Consider the following 19,097-nt stretch of genomic DNA (forward strand, 5'->3'; position numbering starts at 1 on the left):
AATGGAACAGTGCTGATGGACGTGGCTGGACACCCTCTACCCATGCTGTGCACACAGCAGCAATGGAACTGTTTCCACATGCTGCCCCTTACTCCAGCCCTGACCTTGTGGGAATATCTGTGGGGAAGGGAGGATAGTTCAGTTTCCAAAGCACAAACTCTTCTTATGAGGCCAAGATGTTTCCATTCTATTTGAGTTGCTCGCCCACAGCGATGTTCTCTTACACACATTGTACTTTCCACGTCATCTACTACAGGCTCCCGAGGGAGAGGATTCAGCAACCTCAAAAAGAAATCCTTAAGGGGTTTCCATGAAGAGCAATGTGACAAAATTAGGGACAGGAAATCCAGAAATAGAGGACTTTGTGCCATGTTTAACCAAACTGAACTATATATTTAAACGGTTGTCTCCCTTACATCCCAAAATAGGATCAAATATGATTTATCGTGGCTGTCACAATAGCATCTGAGGACACTTCCTTTCCCTTTGGCCTCAGGAGCAGAACAACTCTGTGCTGGGTACAATTATGGTGCTAAAACAGCAGTCTTGTCCCCAGGCAATATCTTCTGAGGTTGCTGCTGAAGCATTTTTGACACATTATCCCCGTGATCAAGCTCCACACAAGGTGAAATCCCAAGCCCACAGAGATAGGCTGGCTCCCTAAGCACATCCCATTCCAATCTATTCCTAAAATATGGTTTTTATTTGCCATTCCCACCTATTTAGTTATTGGGAGCAAAAGGGTGTTTAAACCCCTACTTTTATTTACAAGAAGAACTGGCCTTTGGGCCCCAAGTTTGCAATGAGGAGCAAAGATGGTCAGACAAAGCCTCGAAGATCAGTCTGGTGGTGCTGGGAAGATCATCAGGAGCAGGGATGTGTATATGAGCCACCAAGTTTGTGTTTAATCACAGCATCTGACAAGCAACCTGTGTTTCCCCAGCACCACATTTAGTGCTTCTGCTCAGAAAGGAGCTGTAGTGCTCCAGCCATGGCACCACAACCTCACTTTGCTCTACAGAAACATCTGAGAGGTACTCAAGGCAAATATCACTGGTACAAACAGCCTTTTAGAGGAAAGATCACTTTTACCAGTGAGAAGTGGGAGTTTTGCCATCACTCTTTCCCCTAGGCAGAAGGGAATCACCATTTCCCAACACATTGGTGTCTTAGCAAGGTTGCTCATCTGTTATTCCTTGTGTAAAGTGGATGAGGAACAATTATATCCAGTTTTAAAGGCAATTTGACCTTATATGAAAAGCACTATGGTAATGGCAAATATTTTTATTTTTACAAAACTCCATCTCTGAAGATGTGTAGGGCTGCCAACAACAACAAAAATAGCAAATCTTAGCAAAGCCATAGCCAAAAGCAACACAGGCCAGTAAAGAAATCTGTGCAAAATTTGGTGTGAAAATAGCATCATCTCTGTGCAGCATGCAAAGGAGCAGATCTGTGCATGGAGCAACCCAAGGAGTGGGCAGGGAAATGTCCAGAATCTGCCAAATGTTTTCGAAGTTGCTCAGAGTTTTGCAAACACAGTCCCTTTAATTTAAGCTATTGTTTCTCCAAGAGAATTTGAATTTAAAACATGGGTTTCTTAGCTAAATATAAGTCCATTGTGCACAAACAATGAAAATCTCTTCTCAAAACAGCTCTTTCTCTACATGCCAAGGGTTATACAATCTCAAATAGGGTGAATCCTTCTGAGTGGTTTCACTCAGTGCAAAGCCTGTTTTGACAACCTAGAGATTCAGATAAGGAAAACCTCTGGCTTTGATTCTGTATCTTACCCTGACTCTTTCAGGCTTAGAGACTAAAAGTTATGATTTGGGATGGAAGAGCTTGAGAATAGATTTAAGATTTTGGAGAACATGCTGCTTTTTTTAGTGTCACTAAACCCCCTTCTTCCTGGACAGAGATTGCTGCTCACAGTAGGAACAAGCTAACCCTGGGTTAGGGCATAAGGAATTCAGATTGAACCATATTAGTAAAAGAACTAGAAATGGATTGGTCTGCATCCAGGGTGCAGTCTAAAACTGCTTTCCCATTTGTTTTAAGCAACCAGAAGCCATCACAGCTGCCAAAAGAAGCAGTTCAACATTTCCTCCACCATTGGTCTTTCATTCCTGCCCCCACACATCTCCCTTCTTGTGTCAGCACCAGCATCCATCCATACAGGCACATGGTAAACAGCTTCTCCAGCCTCTCCTCATGCAGGAGCTGCTCCACAGCCATGATCAGTTTTGGTACCCTACCGTGCACCTTCACAGCATCCACCATGGCTCTGAGATGCAGAGAGCTGCAGGCCGTGCTACAAGAATTCATTTAAGCAGCAAAATCCTAGCCTACATCTCCTCCATTCACCTCCCAAGGATACCAAACAGTTTGTTGGCTCTTTTTGCTGCTGTTTCACACATTGTGAACTGCCAGTGATGACTGTAGGAACTCTTGTTCACCTGCTGACTTTATGTGCACTCACTAACTTTTGTGAGATCCTTCTGGAGTTCCTCGGCACTGGCACAACATCTGGTTACCCAAAAGGACTTTAACTTGTGTTTCTGTTGATTGTGTTGCTTCTCTTTTGGAGCCAGCCAGCAGATCTGTATTCTTCTAGGAATCATAGAATCATAGGATGGTAGGATGGTTTGGGTTGAAGGGACCTTAAAGCTCATCCAGTTCCAGCCCCCTGCCACAGGCAGGGACACCTTCCACTAGAGCAGCTTGCTCCAAGCCCCTGTGTCCAACCTGGCCTTGAACACTGCCAGGGATGGGGCAGCCACAGCTTCTCTGGGCACCCTGTGCCAGTGCCTCAGCACCCTCACGGGGAAGAACTTCCTCCTGATGTCTAATCCAAACCTACTCTCTATGTCTTTGCTTATATAGAATATTCTCCATGATCTTGCTTAACTTATCTGGCTTTTTTTCCCTGGGCTGAAACTCTTCTGGCCACCTAGAAGCTGATGGATATTTTCCTGTTTGTTTTTATGGGACGACTATTGTGATGAATGCTTTTATATTACTAACATATGCTTTTAATAGCAAATGGTAACACAGGTTCCAACATCCTACACTGAGGTGGACAGTTACTGCTGCTAGCTAATCCCAAAATTTATGATGTGTCCAGCTCACAAAGTGCCCTGTTAACTGACCGCAAGTTCTTGAGCGTTTTCCCATTCCTCCTCTCATTTTGCCTGTTCTTACAAAACTCGTGTGAGATTAAAGCATCCTGGTAATGACATTTCCTGGAAAAGGCTTTTCAGTGTTTGGGCCTTTGACAAAATCAGGCAGCAAATTCACACTGGAAGATTTGAAAACCATTCACATAGAAGCCATGTCCCAAAAGACACATGATCTGGTGGCTCCCCCCCCCCAGTACAATGAGCTTCGTTGCCCTCCAGACATTTTGTTCCACCTCTTCATCAGCTGATTGTCATGGTGGTCAAAGTAATAACACTTCTTGCTTACACAGCAACTCTGCACAAGTACTGCTTCAGAAGTAGTTTTTGGAGGGGAAACAGAGCCTTAGAAAAGTGACATGTCCATAAATCTTCTGACTTTGTGCTTATTTCACTGGGCTGCTGTGCACTAAAGCTGGATTTTTCTAAAGCCAGTTCACACTCAACATATCCTCTGTGATGCTGGCATGGAAATTGAGGCTGTTTGAGAGCCTGGCCCCCAGTGCTTTTGGAAGGGGCAATGATCCAGAGACCTGACCTGATTTCCCCTCCTCTTGTGCTAGCTCAGAACCATACCCCTGGGTACTAAAACCTGCTGGGGAGAACTCATGTGGATACTGTGATGGAAAGCAGTGGTGTGAAAGTAGCTGGGCAGAAAAGGCCCTTTTGATGGCTTCAGCCTCTATGCAATGAGCCATGCCTATCTTCTGCCTACCAGAAGCATCCAGAAGATGGTAAAATATGCATCCTCAGGTCTTTATGTTTTGTGGGTGGATTAGCTTGTGGTGCCACTTCCCATTAACACCAGGGCTCCCACACAGCGTGACAGAGTCCGTGTCTCAGAAGTTGCTGCCTGCTCCACACTTACCTCTTGCCACTGCTGCCTAAATCTGCTCCTGCCCCTCACAAGCCTCTTTAGAGACATTTGTCAAAGCTGAATGCTCCAACTATATTTTCTATAGTTGAATTTACATCTGGTTTATATTATTTGCAGTTTTGCTTTATGTGGGTCATTCCCTCCCCACTGCTCTTCTCTTTTTCTTCCCATTATCCTTGAGAACTGAGAGCTGATTGTACCTAGTGTATGGTTACATGCTGTCATCCCAACAGACCTTGCAGCCGCCAGCTGTCTTCAAACAACGAGGAGTTTTCCTATGGAAGTCATTCTTTCTTCATTCCCTCTGTCTGGCTTACCCCTCTGAAGGATACTGAGTCCTTCCTAAGCCTGTCGCCAGCTCTAAATTCACTTTTCCATGTTTGGAGAAACTGCAATGTCCCAACCCAATGCTAACCCACATTCCAGCAGGCCATTAAGACCAACGATGTGTATAAACCAGCAGATCAAATGTATCCTGGAGGATACATATGTGAGCTGGTATTCTGGAATAACCCACAGCTGCCTGAAAACTCTGTGTGTGTGCGTGTGGGGAGGAAATGTGTTTGTTTTCCTGGAGGGTCCCATCAGCTTCAGCACACCGAAGGGGCCCAACTGCAGGACACAATAGGAAAGGGAGAACAGAGCACGGAGTTGGAGCCAATTGAAAATGCAAAGTAGACAGGCAGAACGGGATTATTCAGAGTGGAATTAGAGCAGGGCAGGGGGGTGCCTGTATCTCGCTGAAAACACCACCGTGGTGACTGTGAAACACAAGAATCTCGTTTTAGCAAAGAGCCAAGGGACAGCACAGCAAACAGGCAGTGCCGAGAGATAAAGCAGGGAGCAGGGAGGTGGTGGATGGAGGCACACGCTGGTGCCCGGCTGGAGGAATGTCATGGCTTCACTTGTGATTGGCTGGGGAATGGAGGAGTCAGTTTTCACGGGGGCTGATCAAAAAGTTCCCTTTTGCTTTCCCAAGTTGCTGTCTGAGCAGAGGCATCGGGAAGAGGAGCCCGGCCGCGCTAACAGTCCTCAGGAACACTGCTCAGATGAAATGAGAAGGCTTCTCTGTCCAAGGATATACAGCCAAGAGCAGACGCCGGGAAGCTGTTTTCCTTCTTTCCTCCCCCAAGTCCTGCAGGAGTTGAGCAGCTCTCCTTCCTGGCATGCGTCTCATCTCTCAGGATACTATGTCACAGTATTCTACTAACTTTCTCTTGCTCCCCATACCCGAGTATCCCGTGTTAGACTGCGTGCCTAACAAAATCATCAAGCTCGTGGTGCTGGGCGGCAGTAGCGTTGGCAAGACAGGTAAGTCCACAGGTGTAGCACTGTGCTTCTCTTGCTGCTGTACTTACAAGCTCGTTTGCAGCTCAGATAGACCCAAGCCTGTGAATTAACTGTTGCAGCTTGAACACTGTAAGTGATTTGGGGTTTTTCTGCGCTGAATAATGGGTGAGGCAGCTATGCTGTAGGTCTGTGCGAGCAGCCAACGTGAGGTGGCAGTTAGGAGGAGAGAGCACTCTTGGGAGCTCTGTGCTCGCAAATGATCCTACCTGGTCCTGTGCAAATTATTTAGCCACGTCTAAATTTATACACCCCCCAAAAGCAGTCTTTATTCTCCTGTTGTAAATGTTTTATGCTCTGCAGATAAATAACAGCATACGAGATGTGTCTCCCTTATTATTCTCCAGAGGAGAGGAGAAGAGGGCAATGTGAGAATTATTGCTTTGGATATATGGTTCCTGATTTCAGGTGTCATTAAGGCTAATTCTGTTTTACTACATCTGAGGCTCCTCAGGGCTCAGTAAAATGTTTGGTTGCTTTGGATTTGAAGCCGCATTTTGATCTCATGTTTAAGTAGTGTGTTGAAGAGAGCTCTGAAGTCAATTTGATTTAAGGGTACTAAAGAGGTGACCTGGTATCCACTGTGAGAAAAGTGTTATTTTAAATTAAATCTGTGATAGAGTTGTTTGCAGAACAACCCCTTTTATTTAGCTATTAACTAAATGGTTTTGCAAATGATTAGGAATCCGCTGAGATGAAACACTACAGGAATAAAAGTTACTGTTTCCACAACAGGATCTGAAGTGTTATAAATTGAGCAAGAAAAAGGAAACTCTTCCAATCCAACAGCGCAAGGAGGGTGAATAGGAAGGCCCAGGGCGCTGCAGCACAACCCATGTGTGCAGAGCACATGCAGTTTGTTTGCTGGATGTGATTAGGTTGCGTTAATGGGTTTCATGAGGAGGAGTGAGCAGTTTTAAGGCTGGGAAGAACCATTGCATCCATCAGCCTCACTTTGTGTATGACACAGAGGTCTCAAGTGTGGTATTTGGATTAGTTTCAGTTTCCTGGCTTGTTACTCTTTTTCCAAATCATGTCAAAACAGAGGTCAGGCTTGTACCTGCAGTCACAACAAAGCAACCTCCCAGTCCTACACTAAACAGTGACACGCAGTCTAAGGAGTCATTTCCAGTACAAGCTGTGAAAAACTCTGTGTTAGGTATCACAGCCTGGCCCCAAATACTCTTCTGTGAGTGTTGAGAGAAGCATTTGCCGAGTAATATGTGAGCAATTCAAAGATTAATGTGGTTTCATATTATCCTAACTCTTCCAGTAAGATGTGACACGTGTTCTGCAAAGATTGATTTTGGTTCACATTAAAGACCCATCTTTTCTGCGTTGTTTTACAGCCCTGGTTGTGCGCTTTCTCACAAAGAGATTTATTGGAGACTATGAGGCCAACACTGGTGAGTCTGCTTTGCACTGCAGCACTGAAATCTGCTCTATTGTGTGACTAGTGCATATTACAGGAAAGCCAAGCTGTGTTATATGTCCATAAGATGCATATTTTCAGTTAATAGCCTCAAGCTATGAAAGCAATAAATCAAAGCCTCGTTATTTATGATCCTGTTAGCTGGGCTTTTTCCAGCTTGGTGGAAAAGGATCAGAGTAAAAGGTTTGCTTGGGGACATATCTATACTAAAATGCAGGCTCAAGGAACAACTTGCATATGGACAAAACCATGGAATCCCAACACAGCTCTCTTTGAAACTCCAGGGAAGCCAGAGGAATTCCGAAGTGCGTAAAAGGCACTTCAGATGTTTTTCTGTGTACTCCCTTTTACTTTTGGTGGCTTTTATGACAAGGGAGACTTCCAAATCGAAGTCTTCTTTCTATAAGATAAGTAAAATGACCATGCATTTTTTTGTTTAATCTAACACCTCAGAGGAGGTGTAAATGTGAACTGTTTAATTCACAGCCTCTCTTCTAAGCAAGTGCCAAGTGTACTGGCCATGTTGTATGTACCCTGTACTCATACCGACTGGCACATCCCACATGTAGACCACCTCACATTTTTGAGGTTAAGGAGAACAGGAAACAAAGGGGTGATTGCTTCACTTTGGATGTATGTGCTGAACTTAGAATGATGAGTTAGGAAAGGAGATGGCAGTGAAAGACCCTTTGATCTCTGCCTATCTGATGAAATACAATCTGAAAGCTCCTCCTTCCAGCTCCCTCTCACTGACCCTATGTAACCTTGATGGTTGGCTGCACTGTTGCTCTTTCTTCTCCTTCTTCTCTTCTATGAGAGATTGTACATCAAGTCAGAATTCTGAGCTTTACAATGGATTGCTGCCAGAGATATTGCTGGGAACCACATGCTTTTCTCATTAAGCTACCAGCTCAATAGCCATGCTGTAGAAGAAATAAATATGCCAGAAATAGGAAGCAGGTGGCAGTGTATTTGTGATCATTCAACCATGCTTCTCCTTCACTTGGCTGTCAGGCGGAGCACACTCAGTGTCTGGAAGTACCTGCTCTGTTTGCTGCTATGCATTACAGAGTAGGAATAGTATGTTGTCTGGTCTTGGTTCAGGAGTGCAGCATCTTCCCATAGATCAGTACCATCTTTTCAGCTGAAAATAGGATTTAAAAATTATCCCAGAAGGGTTAGATCACCTCACAGAGTCAGTGTTAAACCATAATGTGATAATGTTGGATTCAGATGCAGCCATTTAGACTTCCTCATATTGCAAATGTTTCTCTGAGCTCGGACTCCTTTCCACTGGAATAAACCCACCTTTTTTCCTTGAGCCAAAGATGATTTTCAGAGGTGATGGCATTATCATCGCTAATTGACCTCCCTGTTACTCTGAATTTCCTACTCCCCAAGAGATGAGATTTCTCTATACATTATTTTAGATGCAGCAGTGACAATTGCACTTGGACAAGGCTGAAAGGCTGCACACAGCACCTGTTGCTGTAGCATTTCTTCACATATCCATGAGACTTGTATCAAGTTCTAGAGAAAATTGATGCTGACTTCAATCTCTGAAGCTGTCCTTATCACAACCACAGGTAGTTAATGAAGTTTTCATTGTCACTTAACCCACACTCCAGCAACAAACTAAAGTTCATGCCCAGAATAGTGATGGTTTTATTAGAGCTGGGTCAGTCCTGGATGCTTTGAGCTAGCACTTGGCTCTGAATATGTGTCATGCAGATTAATAAGATTCAAAGTGTCCAGTCTTTGGGGATTTTAACCAAACTCTGACTGCTAAGGTTACGTATATCCCAAAGAGCATCTTTGTGATTTGTATAGAGTCACTTACCCTGTGTCTGTAACTAGAATGCTTCCCTTTCTTAAAAGCTTCCTGAAAAATGCACTAGGACACAGCTCACCCCTTTTACAGACAACCCCTCAATGTCTTGGGTTGAGATTAGAAATACAGGAAGTCCAGATTTCAAAAGCTAACAATGTGGACTGAAAACATCCACTTTTACTATTTGACTCTACACAAAGTGCCACCTTCCCCAGCTACCCTCCTAGGTATGCATTCAGAACGTCCACACAGCAAATACAAACCCACTTCACGTAAGCAAACAGCCACACAACCACTCTGGTGCCATGCGCTTTTCCATAAGCACCTACAAATCATAAGCCTCAAATATGTGTGTTTCAACAGTTCTATTTTACCTTTATGTACTCTTTCTTCTTTGTTACAGTCACTGACTCTAATGATGTTACTTTTCCACCAGGTGCTTTGTATTCAAGAAAGTTCACCATAGATGGGGAACAGATCTCTCTACAGGTGCAGGATACTCCCTTTGTTTCATTGGAGGTAAAACATCTGCTCAGTGCATTGTACTTTACAACACAGTCATTGCCTCTTGCTTGTTGCCAGCACTTCCATCTGTAAGTAACTCCATTTAGCAGCAGAAAAATACCAGAGCTGAAATTCAAAAGAAGAGTAATGGATGTCCCTTAAACCCACCAAAATGAGCCTTGAAGAGGTTTAATCTGGCTCCTTTAAGTAAGTCAAAATTAAACCAAATCTATTTCAAACATATCACTGCATCCCAAGCCTAAAGAACAGTAAAATCATAAACTGGCTCCCTTCTGTCAACTTCTTGGTTGTTTTATTTCCTGTCAAATGGGTTCTAGCCCTGCATGGCAGAAAACTCACCTGCTTAGAGGCCCAGCTGGGGCCAGAATCTCTCTTCTCTAGAAAGGTGTTTCTTCCAAGGGGACAGGCCTCACAGCAGTTGTCATTTCCACTAGGGTGGCTTTCCAGTGCTTTCCTTAGTCTTTCTTAAAAGCAGTCCTCATTTTTAAGGTGTTAGCATTGACCTACAACCCTCTTTCTATCAGTGTTTTACATATTCTAGATTTAATATTTGACTAGGAATCTGCTTCTAGAAATATTTTTCCAAGCAGGGTTTAAGATTAAGATGTCTTTTCTGGAAGATTTGCTTCAAATGCAGAATAAGAGGATGAAAATAGTGTCAAAGCAGCAGGAAATAATGAAATCTGGGTTTATGTGAATGGTGGAAATCTCATGAGAGTAATAATTCTTCTAGAATAGCTGGGATTTCATGATAAAATTAGATATCCCCTTGTCACCATCAAACCTAAACTTGCAGGTTTGGCCTTAACCTCAGTCTAAGCTCAGACTTGGCCACATATATGCCTGGATGGGAACACCACCTTCTCCCGTGTTCTTTCAGGCTAGCCCTAGACAACCTTATCCACCCTGTTTTGTCCACACAGACCCATGTGTGGATGGCTTCATTTCTGTGCTCTACAACTGTTCCACCCTGAGTTTACAGAACAGGATAAGCAAAGCTCCCGCAGCCCGTTTCCATTTCCATTTTCTCTGACGACTGGAAGTAGATTCAAGTGGGAAGCTTTGACTAAGAGCAGAGGAAGAGGAGCCCTCCTTTACTCTGGACACTGAAAGCAAACAAAAGCTGCTATGGAAGTCCTCCAAATATTCAAGTGGGACTTAACAGTACAAAGGCCCTATGCCAGCTTGCTTAGAGAGGACCTGCAAAGAGAAGCTGTGGGTGGCGATTAGGCACAATTGGGACTGCCTGATAAACGCTTTGCAAAGGGAATCCCCTCTCTGGTCTATCCCGTGGAGAAAGGAGGGAGTGAAAGAATTTAGTTCCCTCTTTCACAGCAGATACATGTTTATTTTCCTGTTTTAATTAAGACTGTACCCTATAACTGTGTGACTGTAGCCAGAGCTCCACAAAATTTAGTGATGCCAACAGCTGAGGTTTCTTAGTCAGAAACACTTTCTAAGTTTCCTTCCTAACTTGGTTAGGAAGGAGTTCCATTTTCTTTGTCCCAGTCAAAGGTCTGCACCCTTTCACCAGTTCCCAGACACACTTCTCTTAGCCTGTATCCCCGTTTGCATCAAATGCTGTATCTGAAACATTTTGAAGGGTCTGTTCCTGAACAGGGCTTGTTAAAGCTGGGAATAGTTTGGATTTTCTATTAAAATTCTTAAATGAGTGTCTTGCACTTTGCAGCCTGAACACAGTGTTTTGGGAGGAAGTCATGCGGAATCTCTCAGGATTGTGGCCACACCGGAAATGTTAATGTTTAAGACAGAAACAGAAGCAACCAGATCACTGGTTTTGTTCAGTGAATCATTGCTGCTTGCTCTATACATTGCAAATGACTGTGTGTTTCAAAATTCATTCTGGAGCAGAGATTTCCATTTAAAAAGTAGCCCATTAGCCTTTGATTGTCCTGAATAAAGCATTCCATTTGGGATTATCCATCCATCTCACTCCTGGGTGGGCCTAGCTGGTAACTGAGAATTCCAGCTCATTAGGGCTCCCTGAACGTATACCTTCTCCAAACCTATTTTCTAACGCTTGCCAGAGCAATTAGTTCTTTTTACCCATGAAAGGAGTTTGCTGGTGAAAAGAGGCTTGAAGGACATGGAGAGTGGCTCATTATCCACAACTTGGATACAGCCCAGATGCCACCAGTGCAAATTGCCCTTCTTCCCACAGCCTGCCCTGCCCTGCCCTGGCTTGAGTTCACTCTTAGTAATCTTTTAAACAAGGCTGCTAGTGATGAGCTCTCTTCACTCCACGTGCAAACCTGAGGGGGTTTGGGATTTGAGGGTTTTGGAGGGAAAGGAGTGATAAGGGCATCTGTTAAACAATTTGCTGCTAACAGGATTTACTGTTACTGTGAGCTGGCAAGGGCATAGAGCTACCAGGTAGTGTCTTTACAGGCAATACTAAAATATTTGCAAAGGTCAGACAAGGTGGGCAGTTAGTTAAGGGGCCTTACAAGAAACCTGGAGAGGGACTTTTGACAAGGGCCTGTAGGGACAGGACAAGGGGAATGGCTTTAACCTGCCAGAGGGGAGACTGAGATGAGGTCTCACCCTCTTCCCTGTGAGGGTGCTGAGGCCCTGGCACAGGGTGCCCAGAGAAGCTGTGGCTGCCCCATCCCTGGCAGTGTTCAAGGCCAGGTTGGACACAGGGGCTTGGAGCAAGCTGCTCTAGTGGAAGGTGACCCTGCCTATGGCAGGGGGTTGGAACTGGATGAGCTTTAAGGTCCCTTCAACCCAAACCAGTCTGTGGTCCTATGATTCATTCCAATTAGCAGAATGCCTGTTGAAAGCTGTAATTTATAATCTGAGCCTTCAGAAATTCTGCTTCCTTCTTCTCACAGAAGAGCCTTGTCACTAGCCTTTTTTCACAATTTGATCAACCATAAAAGAACTGATCAGTTTTACTCATTCTTTTCTACCTCTGCTTCCTGAAGTCAGGTTTTCTAATTCATATTTAGTGCCTAAATATAAAAGTGACTTGTTCTGGGAGGTTGCTGAACATACACAGGTTCTGTTCAAAATAATGTGAATGGCAGATATATATCTATAGATAAATGGATAATGGAACTTATGTTCTAATAGTCTTACTGAACTTGATGAAGATTTATTGAATAGAGTTTAGCTGTAATGATAACAGCTTGGGCTCTGTATTCATGATAAACCCCCCTAAAATACACAAAAGGCTCTAATTCCTAGCAGCTTATTCCAGAGCTGAATACTGAAGACGCTTATTGCCTTGTTGGATATAAAAGAAATGACAAAGTTCCAGAAAGCTGTAATATTGACAGTCAGGTCTCACAAAGCGAGCACACAGGCAATAATTGCAGCAGGGATCTCCGTATCTGCTTGGGTTACACGCCAGCATGGATAACAAAGAGCAAAGGATTAGCTGAAAATAGCTTCATCTTGAAAAGTGATCTGATCTCTTTGCAAGCCCCAGCAGTATTGTGTTCACTTTTATATCCCCAAGGCTGGTGATTGTTATGGCTGTCTGAGTAGGAGCGGTGATGGACTGAACAAACATGTGGCCAGCAAAACATAATATAAACCCATTGCTGCTCTGTAAATGAGCAGCGAGGTTTCACAGCATTTTCAGTCCCAGCAGCTGGTTATTTGTAACAAATTGCCTTTTAGAAGTAACTGTCTTTGAATATCTGGTAGAAAAACCTGTTAGGCCTCATCAGCATCAGTGAGAACCTCTGTCTATGGAGACATTGAATACAGACTTGGAAAAAGCCCCAAAACCCCACTTGGGGAACAGCCATTCACTTGCAGTAGTTTTACTGGCCTGCTGAATTTAATAATGCTCTTATTGTGCCCACCACAATTTTATCCACAAGAAAAATGTGGGTTTCTATCACAGTGGTTTAGTGCAATAGAACAGAGAACAGACTTTTCAGTATCAGTATTTTGGCTGTTCTCTTCTTTCCAACCAATTTTTCTGACACCTCTCCACTGCTTACTTTGTGATGTGTTACTGGCACAGTGGAAACTTCTCCTGTCCCTGGTACATTCCCTGGCAGTCAGAGAGGTTTCTGCCCATACATTTAGAAACAGCCACACTTTGAAACACAGCTCTGAGTAGCTATAGCAGTGCTGTAGGACTGATTGCTCCTTATTCCCAGTTTCCTAACCTCACACCTCTTGGTTCTGATGGCAGGATGACACTGACAGCATATGTTGCCAAGAGCAGATAAACAGATCAATCTACTGGGCAGATGGCTTCGTTTTTGTTTACTCCATCACAGACTATGAGAGCTACAGAGTGATCCGTCCCCTGCACCAGCACATCCGCAAGATCCACCCAAATGCCAACATCCCTCTGCTCCTGATGGCAAACAAAGGAGACCTCCTGCGAGCCAGGCAGGTGTCCTCCAAAGAAGGGCTCCAGCTGGCCAGTGAACTGGGAGGTACTTACTATGAAGTCTCAGCCCGAGAGAACTGTGAGGGAGTGCATGAAGCCTTCCAGCAGCTATGCCAGGAGGTCAGCAGGATGATCGGGAGCTGCAATGGAGAGAAGCGAAGAGGCCTCCACCTTGTGCGACCCAAGTCACCAAATATGCAGGACTTGAAGAGACGTTTGAAACAGGCTCTCACTTCCAAAGGGAAATCTGCCACTACGCTTTGATGTAGCCAACAGGAATTGCTTTCTACAGCCCTGAAAAACAGGCAAGAAAATAAGCTGGTAATAGGGGGCATTGCTGCAATTCAGCAGTCAGGTTGTGTGAGGGGCTCTTCCAGTTTGTCTTTACATCTTCTGTACAAACCCCGCACACATTCAGCAAAGGAACTTACAGAATTTGCTCTTTGGGGCAAGAAACTGTGATTTAAAAACCAGATTGTCCCAAATTCTTTCCTTTTGAAAGGGACACAGTCAAATAGTTTAGGCTTAAAATGTGGATTTTATTAATAGAAATAATTAAATCCTACTTTTAAGAGAAGTGACTACCCTGGGGGATGGTTGTATTCCCATAGGCAAGAAACTACAGCAAGACACGAGGAGAGTGATGTGACCTACACTGAGCAAGCAAAATTGACCAGATTTGCTTAAGTCACGAGACTGGAAAATAAAGGCAAAAAGTAAATGAAGAGCATAAATAGTGAAAAGTAGTAACTGAAAGCTTTAAATTGCAGTTTAGAAGGTGTTAGCAAGGTGGGGAGAGGTTCGTGCAGATGTAAGCTTCAGCCTCACAGTGTCTCTTCAGCCTCACATGTTTAAAAATCACTATGTTTTTCAGATTATTTTTCTTTAAGCACACATTGACTGTTTCTGAAAGGGATATGGACTGTATTCATCAAGAGCAAGGAGGTGATCTAAAACTGTTGAACTTTTCCTTTCCAAACTAGGCAGATTTCAAGCTCAAGATGCTGTTTTAGAGAAAGAAAACCTTCATGTAAAGTATATTTAATTCATTAGATTCTTCTTTTTTTGAAGGAAAAGAAGAAAAGGATTTATGATGCCTAAAATCTGTGGCTTCAGGAATTCATCATTTTGTTATTTGCCTTAAGACCAGACTTTACACAATACCTCGCAGTGCATCCAAATAACTGGTCTATCCACACATACTTCACTGGCAGCATCCCACTGCATTGTATCTCAGCATGTACAAAGGGATTTCAAGCTGCATCCTGTGAGTTGGCTGGTTTTATGGTAACAATAACAACAACGTGAAACATCCATCATTCTGTGCTCGATGAGAGTAGAAAGAAACTGGGTTGGACCATGTGAAAGTCATGATGCAACAACCTTTGCTTTAAACACAACATATGAGCAATTCACAGGCCCATGAAATGAAGTAAAGCTCCATGATTTACACTCAAGAACAGAGGGAAAACCCTTGTTTGATGGATACAGAAAGATCCTCGCAGCTGCACTTGCAGCTGGCAATACTGAGCTAAATCAACCTTTTACTCATTACAAGCAGTGAAAATGTAAATTGAGTCTGATGAGTATTTACACAGCTCAGGGCTTGAAAATGGGGTTTACATTTTTCTTGTCCCTATATTAGACAGCTCTCATCATGATTTCCCTCATCACCTGGATTTGCTCTATCTACAGCTCACTTTGTGGTTTATTTATTGTTTTCCACAGCTGGTCAGCTGGGAATGGCTTGTGTTCTCATTGACGTAAACTGCTCTTCTTCACACAAAAGGACTGCACCTTTTTTAGCAGTTAGTTTCAATTGGTAATAGGAGGGGAAAAGGAAAGTCAGATCATCCAATGAAGGACTCAAACATATCAGAGGATTTTTACTTTAGCTTAAGGCTATTTAACAGTTCAATGTTTGAACAGTGCCATTATTCAGTGCAGGCACTTTGGGATGGTGTTTAATAGCACTGAATTTCGATATTTGAAATGACTAATAGCAAATATTAAATCTGAAGATTGAGTAACATGAAATAGAGCAGTGTGTGAGCCACACACAAACTGCAAATGGTTTACATTGAGAAAAATGATCCATATTTTGAATAGCAATTAAAAATTTTACCATCCCAGCCTGTGTGTCAGGGGACAAATTTGCCAAAGAGAATTTGCTGACAACCTTTGTTCTCATGAGAGCCTAAGACAATTCAGTGCTCTTGCTGTTCAGTTTGGTTGTAACTTACTCTTGCAGCCCTAATCCTTTCTTATTTGGGGAAAAATGTTCAACAGATTTCCAACCTTTCAATGTTTTATTTTCAATAGTGATTAATAAAAACATTCAAAGCCTTTCCTGAGAGTGTACAAAATGTCTCACATCTTTAAATGTTCCTTGCTTAAACTACACTAGCAATATACTATTTTTCCTTCTACAATCTAATGCACCCTACATGTATTCCTGCATTTGTATTCCTACAGAAGTAAGTATTCCCACATTCCTGTGGCACTGGTGGGGAAAAAAAAGCCTACATTTTAGCCAAGGCCAAGAAATACTGAAACATTTAAGTCTTCTCCTAACTACTAACATGTGGCAAACATTTCTTCTGCTACAGAAACTTTAGTATTTCCTTTGTTCATTGACCAGCAATACAAATCCTGTAAGAGCTTTGATACTGGGTTTAAGCCAGGACATGCCATCTACAGAAGACAACAGAGCTCAGGCTTTTTGTTAGCAGGGCAGTATCCAAGCACTAGGACACATCATTGGGCCACTGAAGCTAAGCAAGGCTGAGGAAGGAGAATGGTATCATGAAAAGCAGGGAGAAGAGAAGGCTATAGAATTAAGTGCCTAAAAATAATCATATAAAATATCAAAGATTAGTCATGTAGAACCTGATCCTGAATTAGAATCTCGAGGCTGCCAAGGAAAAAACATGTATTCTACTGAAAGTTTAAAATTAAGCCTCTAGAGAGAAGGTACTTGGCATAAAGTCAAGAGAGGAGAGGAAAAAAAGATTGGAGAGTGGGTTTTTGGGGGGGGATATCAAGGCAAATTCGCTTCTTTGTTATATTAAGTCCAGATTAACTCCACTGCAAGAAATGCAATCAGCTATAAAACTCACTTTTCTTTTACTCCCATCCCTTTTCATTCTCCTGAGCCATTTAAATCTTGTGCACCATCTGGTTTTCAAGATGGTTTACAGCTGGGTTTACTTGGGCACAAAGCACTTGAGTGATTTGCCCCAAGGTTACACAGCTGAGCAAGTGCTTGAGAGGAACTCACAAACTGTGTCCTTTGTAATTAATTCCCAATGCTTCACAACACCTACCGGACCATACCACCTCCCCCAAGGTATGCACAAAGCACAGCGAGTTGTGTTACAGAAGAATGTAATTAAAAGTTGGGAAAAGTTACTTAAATTATAAGATATGTTAGGAACTGCTTGAGCAAAGCATTGCTGACATCCTGGAACGGGGTGCAATAACAGTAATAGCAAGCCTGGCTTTGAGTTATTGAATTTATTTGTGAATGGCTATTTTCTGCAGTATTCCTGTCAGATGCATTTCTCACAGGTTTCCAGTGGTTCCCAATGGAAATACAGTGTGACTTGGGAAAATCAGGCTCCATTTTTAACTTTTCCTGTGACTTGATGATCTTGGCCAGGTCTCTTAATCAAAGTTACGTGTCCGTAAGGATGAGGAAAGATATTAACACATATTTGCTACGCAATTTAGCATCCACAAGACAGGCTCACCAATGAGAAACAAAGGACTTGCCTGCATTGGCAGTAGGGATGGCTTAAACCTTAACATCTGAATTCAGATCTTGATTCTGGACTTCTTAAATTCAGAGTTGTTTGGATCCCATGTTTACACTCAAAACATAGGAACAAATGGAAAACTCAGATCTTGATTTCAAGGAGGAACTCAGCCAGAAATACTTGTATCCAGGGTCCCTGCCTACACACAGGTTTTATGCCAGGTGCGCAGATGAAGAGGAAAGAGTAACTTTCTGAGACATCAAAGAAACTTAGGCTGTACCAGAAAATGGTTGTCTGATTGTTTTACAAGGCAAACTGGAAGGCTGCCAGCATATTGTTCCTGCTGGATTTGCCTCTGCCCATTACAGGCTGGAAGACTTTGGGTCAGAATCACACTGCCACTGCTGGAGCAGCAGTTCTGTCTGCAGAGCCAGCACATGACCCCAGAGCGGCAGAACACAATGACATACTAGCCAAGATTCAACGGTTCATGTATCTTCAGAGTTCTTATGAGCTGAACCCATCTCCTTTGGGGCTAGCACAGGAAAGCCATGCAATTGAAAGCGATAAAGCTCTCCAGTTTCACTCTAAAAGCCCCCAAAACAGGAGCAATGGTGCTAGAAAAGATCTATCACCTCTGGAGACAAAGCGAGACTCTTCCTTTGATCATTTTTCACCCCTGTTCTCACTGGCTGTGCCCTTCCTCATCCCTCTCTGTTCATGCCTTTGTTCTCATTTAGCAAGCAAAACCTCCTGCAATTGTTCTTCCTTTGGCTTAGAAATATAATTTTTGCTGTTTAGTTTAAAATATATTTCCAAGTATTTTAACTCCAAACACAGTTCATAGCAAAAGAAGTGTGTCTACTCAGCCTTTTGACCTTATTTACCTAAAGCATTTTAAAGCACATCTAAATGAAGTCAGTCCAACTGTGTATTTAGACAACCCTTTGAATTCCTGCCATTTCTCCCCAAGTGCTCTCACTGCCTTAGCCCGATATTTCCTTCCCTTGTTTTGTGCTCACAATGTTGAGCTCATTTCTGTTGTGCAGTCACTGCTTACTGAAACCTTTTCAGGTCTTACAAAGTTCTGCTGCTCTTCTCTGAAGTCTCTTTGGTTGAATTAAGCAAGTCCTCTTCTCTAAGCAGTGGTGCAAGTTGCACCTGAGCTCGGAGCAACTGCTGATTTTCTGCTCTGTCAGGTTTTTCCCATTATTGAAGGTTTTGGAATAAACAGGAGCATGGAAAATGATGCAGCAAGCCCAGTTCTAGTCTCCCTTCATCTGTCAGCCTCCTCTGGTGACAATAATTTGATCCATCACAAAGTGAGCAAAGTTTATCCTAAATAACAGTGTTTCAGCACGGGTTCCTACGGATGGAAAAACACCAAATATGAAGCAGGGTTGGTAGGCTCTGCAAACCCAAGTATCTAATTCATTCAGGAGCTGTCAAACCAATCTTCTTTTCCTTAGAAGATGCATTTCTTACATTTTCCTTTTTATCCAAATGGGTTTCAAGACCCAGGCTCTGGATCTCATCACACAGACACTTACTGTCTGCTCTGCAGCAGGACAAGGGGAAGCTGCACACTCTCCAAATGTGATGGGTGAAAGTACGTGAGCCTCATGTTGTTATTATGGATCATTGTGGAGACTGTTCCTAAGGAAAGCAGTTTTCCTTTTCTTAGGTACTGATGCAGAACACAAGCAACCAGTAACTGGTCATTTTGAAAAGGTATTAGTTCTGTTTGCTGAATCTGGAGACACACTGTAC

At 43.1% G+C, this 19,097-nt stretch overlaps 1 protein-coding gene and 1 long non-coding RNA gene across 2 annotated transcripts in view; one reads left to right on the forward strand and one right to left on the reverse strand.

Moving 5' to 3' along the window:
* Positions 1-2,454: 2,454 nt before the first annotated feature.
* Positions 2,455-19,097, reverse strand: part of LOC130594679 (uncharacterized) — a 43,498-nt gene continuing 26,855 nt past the window's right edge. The window contains exons 3-4 of the long non-coding RNA XR_008971143.1: positions 13,624-13,863; positions 2,455-2,613 (exon numbers count right to left, since the gene is read on the reverse strand). This is a non-coding gene — a long non-coding RNA (uncharacterized LOC130594679). The remainder of the gene's footprint in view (positions 2,614-13,623; positions 13,864-19,097) is intronic.
* On the forward strand, positions 4,729-14,294 carry LOC130594668 (ras-like protein family member 11A-like). Its single transcript, XM_057400727.1, has 4 exons — positions 4,729-5,367; positions 6,753-6,809; positions 9,103-9,185; positions 13,366-14,294. The coding sequence occupies exons 1-4, from the start codon at positions 5,223-5,225 to the stop codon at positions 13,831-13,833; spliced, it is 753 nt and encodes a 250-aa protein (XP_057256710.1). The 5' UTR covers positions 4,729-5,222; the 3' UTR covers positions 13,834-14,294.

This window comes from Pezoporus wallicus, unplaced genomic scaffold (assembly GCF_028554395.1).
Source record: "Pezoporus wallicus isolate ANWC-B61680 ecotype Strahan unplaced genomic scaffold, APGP_CSIRO_Pwel_v1 contig_8803, whole genome shotgun sequence".
NCBI lineage: Eukaryota > Metazoa > Chordata > Aves > Psittaciformes > Psittacidae > Pezoporus > Pezoporus wallicus.

Excerpts from the sequence above, each read along its gene's own strand:
- LOC130594668 (XM_057400727.1), top strand. The coding sequence starts at position 5,223 with ATGCGTCTCATCTCTCAGGATACTATGTCACAGTATTCTACTAACTTT. Across the intron at positions 5,368-6,752 it reads CAGTAGCGTTGGCAAGACAG|CCCTGGTTGTGCGCTTTCTC; the intron begins GTAAGTCCACAG and ends GTTGTTTTACAG. Across the intron at positions 6,810-9,102 it reads AGACTATGAGGCCAACACTG|GTGCTTTGTATTCAAGAAAG; the intron begins GTGAGTCTGCTT and ends CTTTTCCACCAG.